Below are 17,535 nucleotides of genomic sequence, written 5' to 3'. Positions count from 1 at the left end.
TACTTTGTTTTCAGCACACTGCCTCTCTGGGACACCTGCTTACTTTGTGTTAGAAAGAGCACCTGGCATGCTGTGGGCATAAACAGACAAGCAATTGTAGGTTGACGCAGAGCACCAACAGGGAGGCTGCCCTGAGATTGGACGCAGTGAGAGAGTTGAAAAATAAAGGATGTGAGAAGTTGCTTCCCATTGCAATGGCCGCCACAAACCTCACCTTCTGACACCAGGCAGACCTTCGGCGTGCTACCAGCTGGTGCAGCTGGCTGTGGAGAGCTGTCATCTCCCCAGACAACCTGTCGATTTGTGCAGTCATGCTTTCAGCCCAGGGGCAGCACGTGGCCCCCTCCTGCAGCTTGCTGGTCTGCACAGGAGTGTCCTGCACCGTGCACACACTTCCCTCTTCAGCCATGTTATCTAACACGGTTTCCTGAAAGAAAAAAGAACAGAAGTTTCTTTTTGGCAGGTGCTAAAATGCTTCCCTCCTCCTTCTTCCCAGTAGCCCATGGCCAGGAATGTACTGCTGCTGTCACAGGGTACAGTTCTGCAATTCCACAGCTATTTTAAGAGAACCTCTTTGGTTCACTCTAATATAAGTTAATGGAAGACTTACACTGCTAACTTAGCTCATTTTAGAAAGCACTGCATGCTGTAAGCTGCTCTCCACTGCTGTTACTAAAGCATAAAGTCACACTATGGGACAACGATAATCAATACTGCAGAAGCACTATGTAAGACCTTTCCCTTTCAATTCTGCTTGCATGGCTGACTGGAACAAAGTGATGACCAGGACAAGTGCTGTGCTTACACTGCCCATCAGCTGTGTGCCATAGCAAGCTGTGGGACCCACACTCTATCTGTGCCTACATCCAGCTCTACAGGCCAAGGAACTCCGTGAGATCCCTGCTGCAGGCTGACCATCTCTGTCAGTGCTCTTTGGCACCGACCATTCCACTGGCTATAAAATGATTTGTGCAGCTGCCTTCAGAAATAGGAATCATTATTTAATACTCAAAAAAAAAAAAAAAAAATACCAAAAAAAAAAACGAATAAGATCAGAGTCCTTGAAACATACGTACCTGTACAATTTAGTGCATCAATTACAAAGAAACAGTCTTCGTGCCAAAACAGGTTAAACTAAGAGACCCAGCCCTCTTCACTCAAGGTATTAAATATTTATTGCCATTTTGTTATCAAGAAAACATTAAACAGGAGAGATCATAATCTCCTTTAAGGACATGAATAGCATTCAAAATTACCTTTCAAAACTGGAGAAGCAATCTGAAAACAGCAAGAGCAAATTCAGCAGTCAAGCAGCATGGCCAACGTGTGGGCAAGGCAAAAACATAGGTGTAATTACTGTCTCAGCAGCAGCACTGCTGGTAGAGATGCCGTAAAATCACCCGTCACCAATGTCACCCTGATAAATGCAAGCACCAGCTTAGAAAGCATAAACACAAGTCTCTGTGATAGAAGAGAGCTGACCGTAACGCTGATGTACGGGTGAGGCACCTGAAGTTAAACACAGACAAATGGGATAGAAAATCCCATACTGGAGCAGCAACAGCCATCAGAAGTTGAAGGAATGGCCTACAAGGAGGCATTATAAGAGCCAATTTTGTTTGGCCTAGAAACAGGGACTGGGAAGGCAGTGACATGCTAACAGCCTTCGCTTTAATAGAAGGTTGCTGTAGAGAGGATGGGAATAATTTTTCTCTCTCGCTGTCTTTTTTCTATGCAGGTAGGTATGAAACTTTGACTTTCTTCACAGGAAGAGGTTTTTAGGCAGATATGAGGAAAAAACTTGCAAGAGAGCCAAGAATGGCAAAAAACACCCTGAAAACCCTCCTTTCTGAGCCAGCAGCATCTCTGCAAGATGTCACCAACGACTGACAGCCTAATGGTCTGCACAGCAGTAACACTAAGCTTTTTTTTTTTTGTTTTTTTCCTTTTAAATTTGAAATTCATTTAACAAGAACATTTTAGAGCAAAATTACTGCAGCCACTCCTGTTGTGTGGCCTAACACCACTGCTTTGCTTTGCTGTAAGTGCCACATCTCAGAGCCAGCATCCTCACCCTTGCCAGTCAGGGTGTCGCAGCACAGCCCAGCAGCAAGAGCAGCAGCTGAGGGCTGCCATACAACCATGGGGCAATAATGAAGCCCTCGCTGCCTTCATGGAGTTAGTTTCACCTCTTTCTACTCAACTCTCTGCAACCAGTGTAACACACATGAGAGCACAGAAGAAAACAGGTGGCAGAACAGCAAAGGGCACGCAGAGTGAAAATGCAGACAACCAGGGGAAAGCAGGAAGGAAGGGCATCAGGATGGTAAGGGAGAGCAGGGCTGCACCTTAGCACAGGGATGGGTGTAAGGCAGAGCTGCACATCCCCATAAGCATCACAAGTTGCCTTTTCTACAACTAAAAACAACCTATTTCAGTTAATAAGGAAGCACCATTAACAGCAAACTCTATAAAACTGGCTGGCACCTGTATTTAGCAGAAACGTTTGCTTTGTCAACTCTGAAAAGTTGTGGGCTTTTTGTTATCTGGCTTTCTTTAAATAATAATGTTAAAATCATCTGACAACCCAGAACTAAGACAGTATGGAAGAAAATCCTCTTGACAGCTTGCTGCACTTGTTTAAAAAAGAAGAAAGACAAAAAAAAGAAGCAAGCAAGAAAAGATGTGGAGATACTGCAGAGCTGCCTTCCTACAGAAACATGCAAGTTCAGCTGCTGAATCAGGCAAAGATAAGTGCAAGAGACGTTCCAATTCCAGAGCCTAGCTGGTGGATCCCTATAAAGGCTGGGGAGCCCAGTGATGCATTCAGTCAGGCATTTTCCATTTGCAATTGCTGAGGGATACATCTGTAGATTGTGAGCGAATCTTTCAGAATTCATTTCAAATCACCCATGCTCTACCACATCCCAGAGTCCATCTGTAGCCAAGCAGACAAGCTGGGTTTCCCCAGATTGTAAGGGCACACACAAATCAGAGCACGGGGCAAAGGGAATGGAAACACCCTGCCAGAAATAACTGCAAATAAGCTCGTAATCTGATGGTCGCTGAACACATCCTATAGAGGTTAACACTAAGGAAACTGAGCAATGCATCCCAATGCTGACGCTCGAAGATGGAAGGCTGCAGAGTAGACGTGTCCATCAGTATAAGAGCATTCAGTAATCAGCACATGCTTCATCAGGAATATGTTACTAAAATTCTCTGCAGCCACCAGGAGGGCAGTAATTACGCGACAATCATTCTAACCATCAGATCAACAAGAGAAAATATGGGTAAAAATGGAAAGAGGAAACTTCATCTTCAAAGCACATCTCATCCTCATACAACCTGCAGTACATGGGAACACAACCATCATCATCCTGCTAACAAAGACACTGCCGCATTCAGCTCTTCATTTAATAAGATGTGCTGGCTGTTTTTTTGGTTTTTTTTTTGCAAGTATTTATTTAGGATTGAATTCCAGAAAGCATGCAAGCACTAACCAGTACTCTCCACACCGTAACGTGGTTGAGGTGGCTACACCAAAAAGCCATAACACTTGCCCTGACATTTTGCCAGCATGATTTCAGAAATAGTCATATCCTAGAGCTGAAGCTTTCCAATTATAAGATGGTAGATGAGTAAATCAAAAGCCATTGCATAACTGATGGCAATTCAAATGGCTCTGCACTGCGAGTATTCTTCAAGACAGGTGAGGTAATTTTACACTCCTCTGCCTGGTTTTTAGTGTAGAACGACGCATGTGGGCAATTAATAGTCAGCTCACTGATTCCCCAAATTTTGTAAACTCATACAGCTAATGAAGTGCTCTGAAGAATTATTCTCAGCAACTGTAAATGGACAGAAGTTGTAGAGAGAAGTGAGATGGATGCTGCCGTTTACACTCACTTGAGAAATCCGAAGACGCACACAGAAAGGCTTATTGATTTTCTTATGATCATTCAACACAGTTCAAGGGGAAATTGCCAATTTCAACACACTATTTGGCTGGGAAAAAAATGAAGTTGTTTTCAGTATCAGCTGCTTGCAAATTTAGTTGCTCTCAAGTCTGCAATAAAGCTTAGAGTCCCTCTTCAGAAAACCCATTTAATTTTAACAAAATGTATGACTGCTATGTTTAAAAACATTAAAGAGATGAAGATCAAGCATTTTCATTTGTATTAACTTTATGGAGCTCTGCTACTCTGCCCTGCAATTCCTCAGCTTAGCTGGTAAGACTCACAGCCTTACTGAAGAAAGCTGAGGGATGAAGAAGAACTAAGAACGCATTCCTCCCTTTACCAAACTCTTTTTTTCCTTCTCTCAAGTGCCGTTTAACAGATGTCTCACAGCATTTTTGTGGAAAGGAGACTCTGTAAGTGGTCAGCTATCGCTTAGAGTTAAGAAAGCTGCATCCCCTAAAATTACTTTAATTACCATCCACTGCCAGTAAACCGCTTCCAGTTGCTTCCACTCCAGAAAGGCTTCTAGCTGCATGGTTTCCAACTCCAGATGTTGTAACAGCTGGATGAAAGGAAACAAAGGAAAGAAAATCAGGTAACAGCGCTCATTTGTGAACTAAATGAAACGTGCATTGGTTATGCATTACAAAAACAGAACTCTGTGAGAGTTAACAATGCATGGGACAACACTGTGTCATTCTATAGGACTACTGTAAAACCAGCTGTGCAAATACGATGTGAACACAAATTGTGATACGCTAAGACCTAGATGCATGCCCATCTTCAAATCTTCTGTGCTTCTTGACTACCAATATCAACTGTTTCTCCAGCAACATTTTTTCCACTGCCCAACAGTATTCTGTTCTTCTATTCACTCATACTTATCAAAGCTGCAAGGCTTAATCGGGCCATGTACAGCCTTGTCCCAGCTAAAACTTATACAGTTAGTCCTTTAGCAGAACTCCTCATATTCAATAGTAACACCACCCTGACACCGACAGCAAGGTTTTAAAAAGACACATGTACCTGCATGGTGTCTCAAACAGGATGAAATCAGTAACAGCTATACCTGCTTTCTACAGACAACTAATCTACCAGCTTTGTTGAGGTTAATTACTATTAATTACCGTCCATACACCATGTAATTGAAGTAACTGTAAAGCATCAGTTGGCTTAGCAATTTTATTCTTCAGATACAACTTGAAGATAAAGAAATTAGAGAAGGGAATGCACTCCCAAAAATAACTGCTGGAAATTATGAGCAGTTTGCTCTAAAAAACTGCTGATCCAAAATACAATTGCTCCACATTTGTTTGCACAGCTGACACTTGGCATTACTGATTCTGCCAGTTCCAGGATCAGCTGCTTACATGGAAGGTGGAAGAATGGTCTCTTCCTTTTCTCAGCACAGAGGTATATCTGTGGTACAAACAGCTTAACTCATGGGATCTCATGCTGGCAATAAAACTCAGGTAAAAAGTTGATTAAATATTCAGGCAACAGCTAACGTTACCTGATTTTGAACTAGCTTTGTAATGAGCTGCGTGTGATTGCCATCCAAGTATGCCTTGTGACAGCTAGAGGACTGAGGGCTGCAATAGGGAATTTCTCATTTTAAGCCTTAGAGAAAAAATAGGAAAAACTTTGGAAAAAAAAAAAGAAAGTCATATGCATCTTTGCTTTTCCACTAGACCTGAAATGCTGTGATTCTGGAGACAACCAGTTGGAGCTAACAGACCTTAGCAGCAATCACAGCTTTCTGAGCAGTCTCAGATTCTAAGGGTGTCCAGGATTTCTGCATGTTTGTTTTCCAAGCTGTGCCATTAGTGATGCTACTCTCCAACTGGAAAGCATCCGTCTGACTGTCACATCCTCACTTAGGTGCTACAATCAGAATTACCAAACCACGAAACCTGTACTAGATCCAGCTGCCCTGCTTATCCTACAGGGCAGTTTTCAGCCCAGCTGGAACACCCTGTGACAGTGGTAGGCCTACAATATCCAGCATTTCAGTATCTACCTCTGGGACTACATGCTGCTCCTGGATGGCAATCATAGAACCACAGAATCACAGAATGGTTTGAGTTGAAAGGGACCTTTAAGAACATCAAGTTCCAACGCCCTGCTATAGGCAGGGACACCTCCCTCTAGACCAGGTTGCTCATAGCCCCATCCAGCCTGGCCTCCAATGCTTCCAGGGAGGGGGCATCCACAACCTCACTGGGCAACCTCACTATGCCATCCTTCAGGCAGGTCACAGAAGACTCAGATGTCACTGAGGCACGGAGAATAAAGCAAAACACAGCAAAAACTAACACTGTACAAATATCCTCAAAGTACCTTAGCAAACAGTACAAAAGCAAACAATATTCAGGGTGGGAGGTCTAATGGACAGTATACATGCATGCCATTAGTTTGACCAGAAGGACAGACTCCACATGACCCAGGCTTTTACTCACAGACCACACTGAGCAAATGAACCAGTCACACTCCTTCCCCAGCTTTAACCATCACCAAAGCTTCTCGTGAGCCCTTATCATTCCTTATCAAAATCATGCATTTTGCAAATTCGAGGTCAACAGCGTGCATTTTCTCAGCACCAATAATAGCTCGCCTGGAGATGCACTGATGAGCAGTTCCACCCCTGCTGCTCTGTATCCATCTCAAAATGCAAGACAAGTCCATGAGCTGCAGCAAAAGCTGTCTCCTTGCGTTTATTGGCCTAAGGGCCCAGATGTCGCCATCCCTCCTAATGAAATTTAAAGACTAACATCTGCAGAAGAGCACTAATTTTGTCTCTTGAACAAAGGGAAGCAGTGAGTCAAAAGTGTGCCGCGTGCGGTTGTCAAAACGATGCTTAGGGATAGTGTATGAAAATTGCCTTTCCTCCAAGCAAAATTAAGACACGGAATCCATTTCCTTTCTTCTGGAAGAAGTCATTGCTCTAACATACTTACACAGAGTGAAAAGGTAATGACAAATTCAAATTGCAAATCTCTGTGGAGAAGTAATTCCACACTGAATGCTGAGAGCAAACACTGTGGTAGCAACTTCTCTAAGCCATTGTATAGAAGCTCTCACTGGCACAAACGTCGTGCAAGCAACAGCTTTCCTTGAGAGGCTAAACTGTACTAAGCTGGGATGGAAGGGAGCACACTGCCAGGAAACCTCCCTGCGCTGCAGGAGGAAGCAAGCTGCATACAAACATTCCTCTGTAAGCAAACACCCAGCATGCAGCCTGGCCTGAGGACCTCCAAAAACTTTGGGAACTTGAGCTGCAAACATTCGAGGTGGCAGCATCTTCTGGGTGGCTCTGGGTACCCAACAATGGGCTGAAGTCCTCCATGGCAGTACGCACCCATGTACCTACCTTGCACCACAGTCATCATTTAAACATATCTGTAATTATCTTTCTGCCGAGGTATTAATCTTTTTTCATTCTATTTACGAGCATATTGCTGAATTCATTGATGCCTGCAGACCGTTACAGAAATCAATATTTAATAATTTGCAGCATAATGCATCCTTTTCATGGGCTCAGCTCCAAAGAGCTCCCCGCAACAGGCATTTAATCTGCAGTGCCCACAGACTGTAATTCATCCTGCACGCCACTACAAAAAGAATTTTTAATCAAAAATTGCTCTGCCTAAATATTCCAAAAACCATCCCATTGTTAGACACACACACACACCAAAGTAACGAGCTTTCAGCAATACATTCTGTTTCTTGGCTCAGAGATAAAATGCTGCTGATTCACTGCCTATTCATGCCTGAGATGCCTGAGATGAGAGACTTGCATTGGGCTCCAGACCACTGCCAGCATCTCTGAGGTGCAACTCGAGGCCCAAGACAAGAGCTGGAACATGCTTTGGAAGCTCAGTATGAAAGCTTATATGGGGAGTGATATCAGAAGACTGATCCAGCTTTGGGCTCATTTAAAATGGATTTGGTTTTATTCAACTCAAATCTTGGAACTTTCAGTACTACTTCTGATATACCTGAGAACTGCATGAAAGCAGAGAAGTTGCTTCTTAAGAATGCAAAGAAAAGGATAAACACTCATGGCAAAGGCAGACACTTCACATCGCCATAGATAAGCCATAAGTGGGACTAAGGCCTTCAGAACCTACTCAAACACCAAATGAAATAAAAAACATGGGCTGATGGGTTTAAGATGGTGCACACTCCCTGAATTGCACATCACCAGGGCAAAGTTGTAGAAGCACCTCACCAAAAAGCAGAGAAAATCCATATATCCTACCTATCTCAGGCTGGTAGAAAATAACACCATGGGTGGACACACTCAGGGCTCCATGGTTCAACTCCATGTTGTGATTTCTCCAGAAGCTAAGCTCCTTTAAAGCGTTCCAATATATCCCTTGAAGGCTGAAGCTAAAATAAATGGACCTGAAAACCAGAAAGTAACACTGCAGTACTGTGAAGTACAGGAGCTAAGGAGCAAAATCCCACAGACCAATAAGCAGCCTCTAGCCACAGGGCAAATAAAGATCAACTCAAGTCAGTTCACAGGCAGATCATTATTGCTGAGGATTGAGACAGAGCAGGAGAAACACCACAACCCAGCTATAACACAAGGTGGATGGATGACAGGGTAGATGAGAGCTTCTTCCACTGGCAGCTATAGACCCCATAGGGTCCCTGACCACAACACTAACAGAGACAGAGCTTCAAAAGCAGATGCTTCTGCATATGCTCCCTACTGTACTAAGAGCATACAAGACGTGGATCTTCTGAAAATAATACTTACAACTTAAAATAGAGCAGCTTTAGGTGGAGAGTGTTAATTCCGGATGCTTGGAAATGTGCAAAAACTCCAAAAATACCTGACTTTTCCACTCACCAACACCAGCTGTATATCAGCACAGCCTGAACTTCAGTAGAGTTAGCTTCGTTTTACATTGCTGAGAGCAGGGAATCAAACCACTAGTTAAAAACTTAAGTGACAAAGATCATCATTATAAAACGTAATTGCTATTTGTGGAGGGATTTAGAAAACATCTGTTTAAAATGAAACTGAAAGAAAATGGGATTTAAAGCAAACAAAATGAGGCATTTGGCACATAAAAATTGTACTACAGCTTTCACATCAATAGGCAATGAGCTGGGCTGTGCTAACAATGACATTCATTTACAGGGAGCAGGTCAATGAATGGACCACTTTGCATTTTTTCCCTGAGGATATGGCATGTATTGAATGCAGGGCAAAAATACCAGGAAAAAAAATGGATTACAAGGCGAGTTTTACACTTTAGCAGCCAAGATCAAGACGGATGAGAACAGAAAAGGTGGGCATTTTCTTCCCCAAAAGTACTGTTGATTTTGGGCATGTAACTTTGCAAACCAGAGGAGCCAAATTTTCAGGCAGCAATAAGTGCCCTTTGCTGAATGTAAGCTCAGTTGAAGCACAGTGGATACCAAAAAAATCACAATTCGCATTAAGAAATCTCAGCCAGAGGATTTCACAGGACATGAAATTACATTGCAGCACTGCCTGGCAGCTGCTCATATTGTGCTGCTATCCAGTACCCCACACAGCTGATATCAAAGAAAGACCATTACTCAACTGATTTTATTTAGACTGCTTCTGTGCGTAGAACAAAGCATTATCCATATTCAGCTTTTCCTTTTTTTCCCTCCTCCTGTACACTTGCCCATTTTCCTGTACATTAATAGACCACAAAAACACCTGCTGAAATAGAAACAAGTCATCTCTCAAACACTTTTTAAACTTATTTAATTCAGAACTGAATGTTACACTTCCAGTAATCCCCTTTCTGCATTATGCTTCCACACTGGACGTTAGCACGCTGCTTTCTGTGTTAGTTACTACTACTAACTCCAGCAAGGGAGTTCCTTTAGGTTTTGCCCTCCCCACTTTATTATCCCATCCATCTTTACCACCGGTTTGTTCTACCTATTTACTGCGTCCTTCCTCGAGATCCTTACCCTGCACTTGGCAGCAAGTTGACAAAAACACTATCCCTGCATAAAGCTGAAGAAATGCTTTTTATAAACCAGCTCATAGTGCCAAACACCCACTAAGCCAAGTGACTGGCTTTTTGCCTCCCCTTGAGCTTTTGTATTTTCTCTCCAAAGGAAAGAACATGCAGCACAAGTTGAACACCACCAATGCTATACCCTCCTGCTGGGTCTCCATACAGGATCATCTATTCTCAGCCAACACAGGCTGCAGGTCCCAATGGCCAGGTAAGTTTCTCAAGCTTTCTATTCTCTCCCCATGTGCTCCCTGCAAGAATACAGCTGAAGCGCTTGAAGGAATAGCCTTCCTGGTGCTGACCTTCCCACAAGCACCTGCCACTGTGCCTACTTACCCATAAGGAGCATGTGGTCCCGAACCCAGGGCTCAATGAGCCTGGAAAGCAGGTTTCCCCCAGTCCTGCTGTAAGGGCACTCCCAGGGCCTTACCAGATGCATGTTGTGATGAGGACCGACTCAGAGAGCATCTGCAGCAACAGAAACCCAGCCTCTAAACACTAACAAAGAGAAACATCCCATATAATTTAGCTCTCAACCAAAGACAGGAGAAGAAACTTAAAGAATGGCTTTCACCACTGCAGACCCAGCAGCACACAGAATTATGGCAGGATGTCCATGCTAGTTTAACGGCGAATGAAAAAAATTATTCCATATGTGGATTAGCATAAGCTTATGAATACAGTTTCTCCCAGCCTTCTCTGACAAGCCATCACAGCTACCACGCACGCAGGTATTTTTCACACATCTTAATATATGCATTATTGACTGGAGAAACTACTAATTTAAAGTCTGCTCATCTCCCCTACGTCAACTCATTTCTCTTGCTCCTCTCTTAATACAGTCTTCTATATTAAGTGACAAACTTGTTTAAGAAGAACCACAAATCTGAATCTGCTTGCAAAGCAGGAGTAACAGCTGATTCTTTAACTTCTTCAGCTACTTGAACAAAACAAACCAATCAGATTTTAGTTCAGCTTTCCAGTAACAGCCACTGCAGTACATGAACTGAAGTGCAGTTTGCTTCTCTAATTACCATTAGCATGCAGACTACCATAGCTCTACCTTGCTTGGCTTTCCAGGTGGGTTAAGTATCTTTCGATGCAGTGGTTGCTTAGATTGAGCCAGGAGAACACAAAGCAGCCTCTTGGCATTAAGATGCCAGAGAGTCCCTGGCTGACCAGGCATTTACCCATCTGGGCCAAGCAGGGCTCATGACAATGAGAAAAAGGGGCAGTATCAGCCATTTCTACAGTCTTCAGTACAGCCCCAAGGCTGAGCTCTTCTGTATGTGGATGGGTACCGCCAGCTCGGTGCACAAGGTAACAGACCCAGCCACGGATCATAACACCACTGTCATAGCTCTGGGGCACTTCAAGATCAACCCTCATAGTCCTTTTTGTGTCAGGAACTGGTAAATGCTTTCTCTTCTTGACGAAAACAACAGCAATGACTCCATAAGCATATTACAAAGTCGCTCTGCTCTCTCTAGTGGCTACTGTTAGCTTGAAGGCACAATTCAAGAAATGAGTTACAAGTTTTAAAGTGCCTCACCTTAACATTTTGTTTCCTGAGATTTGATTTGCTCCTTCAGGGCCCAGTATCTCAGTTAAGATCCTCTGGGCTGGACCAATGAGACCATTCCAAAATCCATCACCAAAGAACAACAACTCTGAACCTGAAGCCTCCTACCAAGGAAGCATAAGAGACACCATAACAGAGTAGGCAGTGTGGTCAAGTCACACCACGCAATTCCTACTTCAGCACAGTGTTTCCAAGACACCTTCTTCTCTTATGGCACAGGAGACTAAGATATTGCTGCTGCACTGTCCCACAATTTATGGAGTCCATGATGAACCACTGCATCGTTTTTCAAGGACCAAAGAACTCTACGTGCTTGGTCAATAAAATATACTAAGTAATAACTCATCCAAAAAAATGGGGATGGCAACTCCAGAACTGCAGCTCTATTAACTTCTTTTTTTTGGTACAGATAAGTTTAGCAGAAGGCAATATTAGTGACAAATAGCAGCCTGGGGAAATTTTCAGATCAAGGTAATAATGCCATGAGGTAGAATGATTTGCTTTAGTGTTGCTATATAATGCTTCCAGTTCTTCCAATGGGACACTAATTGTAGCCAGAGGCCACCTTGCTTAAAAAATATCTAAAGAAATATATCAGCACTAAAACTGTCTGGAGTAATAAAAAAATAAAGCGTCCTCCCCGAGAAGGGGCACTGGGAAAGTGCAACTGGGTACAAAGCTCAACAACTGAATGATTCAAAGCAGCAAACAAAGTCCCATGCTAGCAGGCACAACCACATCAGTGGGTAACAGTTCTCTCACCCCTACAAGGTGCTCAGGGCCCTGCCCAACAAGCTCTGAACATCTCCAGTCATGTATCTGTCTTCTCCAGGATCCAGCTCCAGAGTTTGCCCCATCCTCATGGCAATTTCTCCCCCTCCACCTGGCCGCAACTCTCACCTTGTGCCTGCTGCCCCTTTCTCCGGTCCTAGCACTTTTGCTCCTACCTGCTCTGCATCTCCATCAGAAGTCAGACACCACAAACATCCTCTTGGTGCTTCTACAAAGCCATGACTGCTATGCCTAGCATGGCACAGTCCATAAAACTACCACTGGCACCCTCTCCCTTGTCACTCTGGCCACTCATAAGACATTGAACAGTACTGGCCCTAAAGCACTGATGTCAGCCAGACACCAATTTGAGTGGTCCAAACTATTTCTCACCCCCTTATCCAGCCTGTCTCTAACTGACAACTACATGGATAGAAGAATTTTCCTTTAGCAACACCCAGAGAAACATTCTCCTTTCCTGTCTGCCATCCTGAAAGCTCTTTAATTACACATCTCTGTCTCCTTCTGGGATGGGATACTTGACAGTGCTTTGAAAGGGAACCACCACCAGGATCTGACAGGGCTGCGGAGGTGGGAAGTGTCTGTCCCAGAACAGGCGGGACCACAGCAGCCAGAGCAGCAGGCATCAAACGAGCAGACAGACACCAACACTGCAGACAGCTGCAGGAAAGAGAAACAAAAAGGACTGGTTTGATCACACTTCTTCTTTGAGATATAAAGCAAAGATTAGCTCCTGCAGGTTTCTCTCTTTCTACAGCATGAGAAAGAGTCACTCCATATGTTTCTAGCCTCTCCATCCTCCCTAAATTAACTCTCCCACTGGTACACATCCATCCTCTCTCTTATCAGCAGTCCCAAACTTCCACACAGACCACCAGCTTCATCCTGACTGAGGATGCTCCTGGCCCACATTCCAGATGGGAGCTGGAAGCCAAGTCCCACTTCTTCTGGAGGGGGCAAAGCAGCACAATAGGGGCAGCCTGGAAGGGGAGGAGACCACATGCAACATCCATATTTAAATTTTCTTTCCCTTCTAAAATGGACTAAAATCTGCCTTAGAAATATCAGTATACATTATCCTGCCAAAATGGATTGCCTTTGCCTCTACAGTGCCTTGCTGGCTGGAGTACCCTTTGCTTTCTTAAAGAGGTTCAGGAACCCAACTACACGTAGATACTGTATAAAAGCAGCTTTGAAGCTACTTGACCTCTAATTTTTGCCAATTTTACATGTATGACAAGGGTTGCATCTACTCTGACTCATTTCTGCAAACAAATACCTGATCTACCTTTTCCAGCAGGGTTTAGTAACTACAATAGCAAACCATGTTTTATGTATTAAATGTCAGCAAATGAACTGAACACCAGTTGGCTATGGATTTTCAGGGGGAAAATAACACAGCAACCTACCCACCTCCTTCCGTAGAGTGAGTCATTAAAATAAGGCAAGAATAAAATTCTTTGTTCTTTCCATGCAGCATGAGGTGGGCAGCACATGCTGTCACTGAGTTTCTTTGCTCTCTTAGCACTTATTCTTTCCTTGCAAGGAAATGTGAGAAGGAAAAATAATACCTGAATCACTGAGAGGTTTTGATTGTATTTTAAATTATTTTCTCAGTAGACGCTCTCCTAACTCGATGGGAAATACATGACAAGAACCAAGTCATCCCATTTGTAAGACACTATTCGCTGCAGCTCCGGTAATTGCAAGGTGAGATTTGCATGTACATAGCCAGAAGAAATAACATACAATAGGTTTTTTTCCCAATTTCTTTAACTTTCAAGATATCGAAATTCAAGCCAACGGAACTTTCTCTAAGAAAAGGAACAACAAACAATAAGCGCTGTAGACTTTGAAGGTGATCAGGCAGTCCTCACACACAAGGACCACTGAGCAAGAGGTATCTAGAAAGTAAATCTTTCAACCAACATAAGCCATAGGGATTTAAAGCCAGCTCCTCCTCCACCCTGCAGCTTACACTGGTAAGTTGCATATTTCACCAGCAGAAAAAGCTGCACCTGAGGCCAGGGCAGGAGGTATGGGCTGGGGGCAGGAAGCCCCACTGATGCTCTCCCAAAGGCCCCCCTGACCCAGCTCAGTGTATAGCAGCACAGAACTGTATTTTGTTCAAGTCTGCAGGCGATCTGCCTATCAAATCCAACCTCATCACCTCCATTCTCACTCAAACAACCACCATCAAAATAATTTGGTGTAAGATCTGCTCTTCCCCGCAATGTTAATGTCAGCCTCGATGTTAATTCTCACCAATTTGACTTCCATGCATATAAAATGTCTTGAGTGGCTGGAACAATACCTCAAAACATTAAGTAATTTAACATGAAAAGAAGGCATTGGCTCTGACTGACAGTGCTATTCAGAGTGCAGGGCAGAAAGTGCGCTTTACACTTATAATGCACAATCCACTAAAGTAACTGCTGAGGTTGGAAACAAGCATTGAAAATTAGAATGTTAGAACTCAAGCTACCTAAACAACGTTAATTTGATGCTCCCTTGGACTTAACATCCAGCATTATGTGACCAAAATGCTTACCTCCCTCACCTGTCTCACTGAGGGCATAGAACAGCTGGTGATCACTCCATCAGTTACTCCTTCTTCTTTCTTTAAATTGCATATTATCCTGCCTATTCTTCAGAGGGAAAGCATGGATTTATTTACCATACATCACTCAAACCCCGTTCTGAAGACAGAATTTCTTATCTTCCACATAAACAAGTTATCTTTCCTAATGACCCATGTGAGATGAGACGATAGCACTGCGGTCGTTTTACAAATGGAAAACGAAAGCAAAGAGATGAAAGTGAAATGCTTCCATTTCTTTTGCTTACCTTGACTGAGACTTGTGAGACTCAATTTCCAGAGAATTCAGAAGTTATTACGAGCACTTCACGGCTACCTCTTCCCAATGCACCTCCATAACTTGCAGAGGCACTGCAGGAAGTTTGATTGAGTTCCTGCACCACCACCACAGCACAGGACTAATGGGCTCCAGCAAGAGAAGGAGGCAGTGGCCTCATGTTGCATTAACACCACTCAGCTGACCCAAGGAACCATTCTAACACATCAGTGTGCTGCCATTGCACCACCTGGGTTAAGCCTGACATCTCTAGAGGATACTGCCAGCAGTGCCAAAACTCCTGACGGGCTCTACAGCAAAGGCCTAGTAAGTTCAGAGCAGCAACTCAACATTTCCATAACTCATAGCCTTGAGCATCCAACTGGGCACACATGCCATGGGAGATGGCTCATCAACCACCTGCTATATGTAAGTCACTCGCCTCGTGGATCCTGGGAACTCGATGGCACAGAGGCACCGTGCCCTTCAGCATAAAGCTTCCCTCCTCTTCAGCAGTTCTCCTGCTCCAACCACTTCTTCACCTTCAGCAACAACCTTCTCTACAGCTATGACTCAGATACAAGGCACTCCCCTCTCTAAATGATGAAATATTTCTGCGACAAAACACTGCAACAAACATGCTCGATATACTATTACTAGTGTTTCACTGCAACAGCTTCTCCTCTGTTTTTTTCTTTTTAAGGACATTTTTGAAAGTCCCTCCTGCAGCATCCGAGCTACCCATTGAAGTGCCACAACCTTCAGGGGGACTAACACATTTCCTGGGTCCACCTTCTCTGTGTTCTCAATGTTGGAATGGCTTCAGAAAAGCAAGCTGAAGACAGGAATAGAAGAAAACCTGAATACTTAAAAGGGCAAAGCGCTTGATGCCTTTATTCAAAGTGTGGTGGCGAGCATAATTATGCAAATTCCAAAAGCTTGTCATCATTGACCTTTTCAAAACACGCATGTCCATGAGTCTAACATACAATTCATTGGTGAACCCTGAAATGTATTAAAGGTCATCAGTTCTAGAGCCATTTCTCATTACATCGTTAGAGAACGTAGTCGATGCATCTGGTAGGAATCATCAATGAAAACAAATTTGCTTTAAAAATAGAACAGGTAAAAACACTGATGCAATGGTTGAAAAATAAAAATCCCATACCTTGAAAAAGGTCTGTAAAAAGAAAACTAATGTTCTCGCTAAGGAATATCAATCTATTCGTTCTGGAAACAGAACTCAGCAATGCCAGAGTTTAAAGACCCTGGTTCACCTGAAGCCCTGTGAGCAGGCTGAGTGAACTGCCGGGAGCCACCGCTGATCCCAACTGAGTTCATTCTGACAGTGCATAGAGCAAGTCTAAATCTCACTGCGCGCGGATCCTTTGGGGCTCGGCTGTCTCTTCCGCCCTATTGCTTCAAGAATTATGTCACAGCCCTCTGTATTCCTTTGGGGAATGTTGTTCTCTACCTTTCTGATCTCATTCACAGAAACACAGTTTCTCCCCCACACTGACAATCGCTTCGTGCTAAAAGTCTTTCTGTGAAGAGCTCACGGAGAGACTGGCACAACAATAAAACACCTCCGTGAAGGGTTCTGTAGAGTTCAGACTGCCAAGGAGAGATTCCAGACAGAATGTGCATAGGAAAAGAAAAAACGCCTTATGTGCAAAACTAATCACAAACCAGTGTTGCAATTACTCCTGAAGTCTATGTCATGTTTTCTGTGCAGAGCTCACTTGAAGAAACTCGAGTATTTTTCCTTTCAAGAAACTGAAACACGATGACAAATAGGTGAAGGTGTCCTTAATTAGACCAGTAGTTAGAACATGAAATACAGACCTTGTTCGATGGCAGAGCTATGGCTCTTACCATGCTATGGAAGCAATGAACATTAAAACAACAAAAAAAAGCTGAAGGGCTGGATGAAGCAAAATTAGTTGTCAGAGCATTGCAAAAGATAACGAATCTACAACAATTTATGCCAGTGAGGTTAGCTCGTCTTTGAAGCTCAAGGTTTCCCCCCTCAAACAAAACAAATGGTTTTCTCTGGGATTTGCATGCAGTCCAAGCCTGCACTTCCTGAATTCATCTCCTACTGGCAGCACCACAAATGACAGCACAGATCCTGCTTTTTCCTTTGGGATCTCTGGTCTTTCAGAAGGATGAGTTGGTTTGGCCACTTCTTTTACTGCAGATGGAGGGACACCATAAGCTATCAGATGGTCCCAAGGCAGGGTCTTTGAAATTCAAGCAAGGTATATACCCCCGTCAGCCCTACCATACAAAACCATAACGGGGCTGATTACAGCAAGCACTACATG

The 17,535-nt window shown here is 43.5% G+C and overlaps 1 protein-coding gene across 1 annotated transcript in view; it reads right to left on the bottom strand.

Annotated features, from left to right (window-relative positions):
- The window catches only part of TEDC1 (tubulin epsilon and delta complex 1), a 63,377-nt gene that overhangs the window by 17,058 nt on the left and 28,784 nt on the right, over nucleotides 1-17,535 (bottom strand). Inside the window, exons 6-7 of the mRNA XM_072343284.1 lie at nucleotides 4,438-4,524; nucleotides 215-427 (exon numbers count right to left, since the gene is read on the bottom strand). Of these exons, the coding sequence (XP_072199385.1) occupies nucleotides 215-427; nucleotides 4,438-4,524 (300 nt within the window). The remainder of the gene's footprint in view (nucleotides 1-214; nucleotides 428-4,437; nucleotides 4,525-17,535) is intronic.

Source organism: Excalfactoria chinensis, chromosome 8 (assembly GCF_039878825.1).
Source record: "Excalfactoria chinensis isolate bCotChi1 chromosome 8, bCotChi1.hap2, whole genome shotgun sequence".
Taxonomy (NCBI): Eukaryota; Metazoa; Chordata; class Aves; order Galliformes; family Phasianidae; genus Excalfactoria; species Excalfactoria chinensis.
Note: the sequence above shows the minus strand (reverse complement) of the source record. Positions and strands in the feature narration are given on the sequence as shown.